Raw genomic sequence first — 6593 nt, forward strand, 5'->3', positions numbered from 1 at the left:
TGGACATAGATTTCTCCACGACAACGACAGTATTATCAAACCTCTTTAGTGTGGCAGCAGTGTTCAAAAGGAAATTTGAGACTGAAATTATGGATTAGGGCTTCAAGGCACATTGTTGAGATAGTAACGGCTTTCTCTGACAGACATGTTCAGACATTCACAGTTTCTTATCTTCATTATTTAACAGATTGTCAACACAAAACTGTAGTTTGCTTTTGAAATCCAATATAGCAACTTTGGGAAATAGTTTGGTTGGGTCAATTCTGTATGAAAGTTAAAAAGGAGAGGGGGGGGGGATCCATGCTGACATTCAAAAGGACCTTTTGTAGGTTCTCTCTGGAGGTGTGAGCACAAAAAGCAGGAAATCAGCAAATGCCTTGGGAGTCTCAATAAACCAAGCGATTCAGCCTGATGATGATTATGTCAAAAGGTTACGTGAGAACAAAACTGTGAATTTGCCCAGCGGCTCTAGAGCACCAACGAGAAGTAAGGAAAGGTTAGAAGATCACCATTCTGGAGAATTACCTGAGGAATGGAAGCAGATGTTTCCCAGTGAACTATGTAGGACATGTAAACAGATGTTCATCTAGGAACACTCTTCATTTGAGGCTGAAGACCCTCTTGTGTGTTATTACAGTGTGAGTATAACTATGAGATCTAAGTGATGGTATCACCTCAGCAAGCGGTTATCAGTAAAGCCTGACGGATGACAGATTTTTAGGTCGGATGCGGATCCCGAATTTGGAGAGTCCTAGACCACCGATTACCAATGTATTGACCGATAATCAGCTAAATCAATTCTGATCAATTTGGATAACTTTTGAAATCTATTGAAAATGTTCAACTATAATGACATGATCCAAATAGGGATAGGTTGAAAGTGGTAAAAGAAATCGGGACACATCAGCTACGTAATTGTCAATACTGATGTCATCAAATAGGGTCAATTAATGGCCAATATATCGGTCTGGCAGTTGTCCTAGTCTGGCTCTGTATTAGACAACATGCAACCAATCCCATACTCAAATATAGCAGCCTGTGTGTCCTTATGTAAATAATGGTGACTATACTCAAATGTACTGTACAATCTGTTTTGCCATTGTATCGCTGCAAAGCAGTATTCGGAACATCTAGATATTTCATTCATTTAAAGGTAGGGTAAACGTGATATGTTTTGGTCAAAACGTTTTTTTTTTTGTCAAAATGTTAAAGCTCTATATTCGGAAAGTATTCATTGCTATAGAGTGATTGTTCAATAACAGGGGTCTCCCCATCTCTCCGGATCTTTAATAAACACAAATACATTTTCAGGTGGGTTGCAAATTTTCAACCAATCGGGAGAGAGTACCCATTTATCTTAAATCGCTCCACTTCCAATTTCACTTGTTTCTCCTGTTATCCGTATGAGTTATCTCTCCTGATTGGATAAAATTGGTATCCTGACCTGAAAATGTATTTTCTGTTCATTAACAACTCATTCACTGCCAGTGACGTAAAAAACGTATTTTTTTCCAATTACCAAATCCGCCACTGACGTAAAAAACGTAATTTTGCAAAAAACGTTGATTTTAAAAGATCTCACCGTCCTTCATCTCTCGAAGTGACACATTTCATTGTAGCACACCCGGATACGGAAATTACGTCAATCGAAGATTTCCGTTCCGCCTGCTGCCACTCTAAACTTTCCGCTAAATCTCCATTATCTCGGCTTTGTTTTTCTCCGCCGTGGAACGCTGTTTAGAAACGCTGTTTAGAAACTGCTACTACTGCCAAATGGAATGTCGCCGATTGAAAATTTCTTCTCTGTGCCACTCACACAACTACCCTGTGTGTCTACAAACAGTTGAACACACGATCATAAGGGATTTAGCGAGGTCTGTGGCGAGGTGAAAAAGTAAGTGCGTTTTCCGTTCACATGGCGAAACATGGTGTTTTTACGCTGACCTGGTGGACAGAGACTCCGCCCGATCGGAATGTCTTTTGTCTGAGCGACGTGCACGTATCGCTGGTGTGTTTATAAACGATTGGACTTGCGATTATAATGAAAAAAAAATAATGTGAACATTTTAAAGTTATAAAAAGCACTAAATCGCTGGCAGTGGGCAAACACAGCCAGAAATAAGTCTGGCAGAGAATTAGTTGTTAAAGAGCTGGAGAGACAGGGATACCCCTGATACTGAACAAACTCTCTATAGCAATGATTACTATCAGAATATATAGTTATTTAACACTTATTTTAACAAAGAAACATCACTTACCCTACAGTTAATATAATAACTTTCTTTCTATGGCACTGATCAAAAATAGAGTAACACTGTGCTGGTCATATGAAATATAAAAGCAAGACAAAAAAGAAACGACAATCTAAACTTTTTCTGGTGAACCTGCCGCTGTCGGCTGTGATTTTTAATGTGGCATCTAATTCAACCATTAAATGGCCCGGTGGGGTGTCCCCTTACAGCTGTTCCCCTCCCCCCGCCTTTCCCCACTGCCTCCAGGCAAAAAACCATGCCGGGTGCATGTCAAAGATCACATGACAATAGGGATTCCTGACCCAGCCAGAGACGGCATGAATCAGAGCAAATTCAACCATGTCGCAGCCAGTAAAAGCTTTGGTCTAAAGACCCAATAGCAGGCCAATTCAACCTGGAAACATTCAAATGGAATTGCATTCCTATGGAAATGTCAGGCCGTTTGAAAGTTTCAGTACTTAACATCATCTGCTCTCATTTCTGAGTTTGCTACCTGTTACATTATCTACAGTACATCCGCAGAATCAGAGACATTCTACAACCGTTAAACCACTGAATATTTCAAGAAAAAGGTGTCTTGATCTTTCAGGTGGCAACTATTGTTTTGTTTTTTTTTGTCTCAACTTACTTGGTGTACATGAGGTGTACCTTTCCAAAATATAGTTGCACTAAAAGTTGTGGAATAGTAAGGTATGGCCTTACTATTCCAGCATATAGTCGCTGTCGGGCAGAAACCTTATCACTCCATATTTCATCTTTTTTTTTTTTTATAAATGAATGCCCTATTTTAAACATCATAGTACGACTATGTCGTGCATTGTGAGCTTGAAGATCTGCTATTTTGCTAAATGTTTTGCAAAAACCTTTTCAACTATAATGACATGCCCAAAATAGGGACGCCAAGTGGTTAAGTCTGTCTGTGGGTCTTATAAATATTTAACCAATGAAACGTATAAACAAGAGCTTGTGACTAAATAATAACTATGTTGGATCCATTGCAACACAGGTTCTTTTGTCCATTTCCTGAAAAGAAACGGCTTTGGACATACAAGAATCCCGCCTGATAGCGACATGTGCATGTGATATGAGGATGTCATCCATCCCTGGTCTTTTCATATGTACTGAATCTGATATTATGAATATTATAGACAGAAGACACCACTTCATGTTGACCTGTTAGTGTATGACATATATTGTTATGAGTATGGCTTGTCTCCCCCTACGTGTATATGGTCAAGTAAGTCTCGGCCGCTGGCAAACTTAAAAAATTGTTGTGAGCTTGTAGATCAGATATATTCGCTATTCTTGAAAGCGTGAAATTAGGCTTAAGTGATTGAAACCGGGAAAAGACAACGCTTATGCCATACCACCATATTACGATATCCAAAATCCTGGATGATATCTAGTCCCGTATCACAATATCAATCTTATATCGATACATTGCCCAGCCCTAATCTGAACAGTCAACTCATCCTTCTAAGGGATTGCAAATACCGTTTGACCTTACAGTATCACAGGTGCAATGTTCATCTTGTAAAGACCTGAAAATGGCATGTCTAGCCTGGACAGATCGCAGACAATCAAATATTAATGGATGCCTTCTCAATTCCCTCACCCCTTACCACCTGACAGCTGCAGACAATTCACCCTCATAACTTTGGCTAAATTAAATATAGGGCCTTTAGTGAGGTTCAAAGATAAATTATTCAATGACGGAAGAGAACTCTTCCATCCCATATATCACATCCTACGCAGCACATACGCTCTGTTAATTTACCGGTTAGGGTCTAAAAATGGCCCAAATGGACCCCATGCGGGTCTCCAAGTTAAATTAACATTGAGGATTTTGCTGTGTACAGTATGGTGTTCAATTACCATGGTGTGTAGTTTCAGAGGTTTCATTTACACTAACCTTACAGTAACCAGAGAGATGAGAGTCATTCTGCAGTCAGTAGACTGCTTATGTCAACTATGTCTACCTATCCTCCACTTCGAACCAAAAGCCGCCGGCTGGAAATGCCCCCGCGGTGCCCCCCCCACCTGATGGATTGATGCCATCACCAGGGACCTACACCAAATGAAGCCGAGCCCCTAGCACTGGACCGACCCAAATGGAGAAGATTGGTGAAGCTGATTGGCTCTACGCATGGCGTCGCCGCCGAGCAAGAGACCTGTTGATGATTATGTCTACTGTATCTGATCTACAGATCATTACATATGGCAACAAGAAAAGTAAAAGCAGGGGGGGAAAAAGCCCGGCTCACCTTAACCGTCTCGGGTCAGATAAGACACTGGACAAACAAAGGCAGAATGTATATACTGTAGGTTTTCTGAAGCATTTTTAGACTTTGGACTTCACAAAGTCGAAAGACCCTATTATGCCTGACCTCAAATTGGATGTTAATCTATGTTGTCAGTCACTGTATAGTGATACATGGCAGCCTGGCTATTTGATTAATGTATGCCACAATCCTGTGGACCTGTGCAGTCAAGTAAAAAATAGAAAGAAAAACTATGCATTTTTAGAAAAGCAATAAGCACATATCTTGATTTCATTTCCCCCCAATGGTGGAAGCCTCAGTACTGCATCATAATAACCTAGTTAGTTGATGTGCTTCAATAGACATTTAAGTTAACAAAAGCTCATTTTAAACTTACAAGTGCTGAAGGAATACATCTTTCACTGCCAAATAACGCACACACAGTGGTGGAAAGTACTGTAACTAAGTACATTTACTCAAGTACTGTACTTAAGTACAATTTTGAGGTATTTTTTACTTTACTGGAGTATTCCCAATTTTCTACTCCACTATATCTCAAAAGAAAATATTGTACTTTTACTCCACTATAATATATTTGAAAACTTTAGTTACTAGTTACTTTGTAGATTTGTATTATTATTACAAAACATACATTAACCAATTCAGCCCTATTTAAACTTTGGCTATTTGAAAATAGCCTATCTAGAAGCGCACAAGGCGTTGATGCATTGTGAGCTTGTAGATCTACTATTTTCCAACATATTTTTAAGACATTTTAGACATTTGATAACTTGTGAAAAGGGACATTCTGCATAATGAGTACTTTTACTTTTGTCACTTTCAGTATATTTTGATGCCTATACTTTTGTACTTTTACTCAAGTAAAAAGAAAAGTTTTCCACCACTGGCCAACGCACACATTACAAAGATGACCTATTGTGCAAGCAATTAGTTTTGCAGCGACGAGCAAACTCATTGGGGTTATGTTCTGGTCTTACCTGGCCATTGCGATGCCATTGGCTTCACCAGAACCAGGACGCAGCAGAGAAGGCGTTCCAACCATGACGAACACCTGCACCGAGGTATAAACATTAATCACTGAAAAACCTGCAACCAACCTGCATGTATAACACTCAGTGAAACGTTGAAAGGATGCAAACGTACCTCATCTTCGTCTCTTCTTTCCGTGTGATCGAGAGGAGAATGGCTACATGGGAGGTGAATTGGAAACAGGGTATTGAACTTTACGCAGAACAAGCTCCACGCTGGGTGAACAGCTGATGGGGACTTGGGGAGGAACCGAGGAGGAGGACGAGGCGCTCTCTCTGCTGGCAGCACGCAGGAATGAACGACTGGGAAGAATAGTGGCCCAGGGACTGACAAAGGGGCAGGTCCTAACGTAGCCCCGTTTGGAACCTCACCCTCCACGATAGCTCCGAGTTGAGGTCCCCCGCTTCGTAGGCTGCCGGCAGAGTGCGACACCGGCGAACGGTTTTTACCGTTTCCCGCAAATCACATCCAAAAAGTACTGATATTCCCCCCTGCTCTCAGATGTTTCAAATTTTAGCGGTAAAGAAAATGTAACTGACGGGTTGAAACAAGCGTTTGAATCGCTTTTTTAGTCAGCCTGTGCCATGTTTTCTCGATGCAACCTTAACGGGAGCAGTACTGCGCATGCGAACGGGGGTTGACTGGCCATAGGCTGACAAAAAAAAGCGATTTAAACGCTTGCTTCAAACTGTCGGTGAACATTTCTTGACCGCTAAAATGGAAAACATCTGAGAGCAGGGTGGAATACCTTTACTTTTGCGATACGATGTGTGGAAAAAGGTAAGAATCAACAATATAGACCCCTTAACAGACGACGTCACACTGGTTGCAAATGAAACCCATTCTATCAGGTCTCGCTAGGACGCGCCTCACTACGCAAAACGCACCCCGAAAACAGGTTGAGAATTGATTACATGAAACAATCACCTGTGCATCCTGATCCAGGGTTGGTAAACACATAATTGGTCTATTGGACACCGTTCGCCGGTGTCGCACTGTGGTCACACCCCTGTATGATTTCCATCTTTTC

At 41.0% G+C, this 6593-nt stretch overlaps 1 protein-coding gene across 1 annotated transcript in view; it reads right to left on the minus strand.

Annotated features, from left to right (window-relative positions):
* The window catches only part of col18a1a (collagen type XVIII alpha 1 chain a), a 109803-nt gene extending 103963 nt beyond the window's left edge, over positions 1-5840 (minus strand). The window contains exons 1-2 of the mRNA XM_084083816.1: positions 5678-5840; positions 5512-5585 (exon numbers count right to left, since the gene is read on the minus strand). Coding sequence (XP_083939942.1) covers positions 5512-5585; positions 5678-5682 — 79 coding nt within the window. The 5' untranslated portion in view covers positions 5683-5840. The remainder of the gene's footprint in view (positions 1-5511; positions 5586-5677) is intronic.
* Positions 5841-6593: the final 753 nt, after the last annotated feature.

The sequence above is a fragment of the Gymnoscopelus microlampas genome, assembly GCF_963454915.1.
Source record: "Gymnoscopelus microlampas genome assembly, chromosome: 17".
Lineage (NCBI taxonomy): Eukaryota > Metazoa > Chordata > Actinopteri > Myctophiformes > Myctophidae > Gymnoscopelus > Gymnoscopelus microlampas.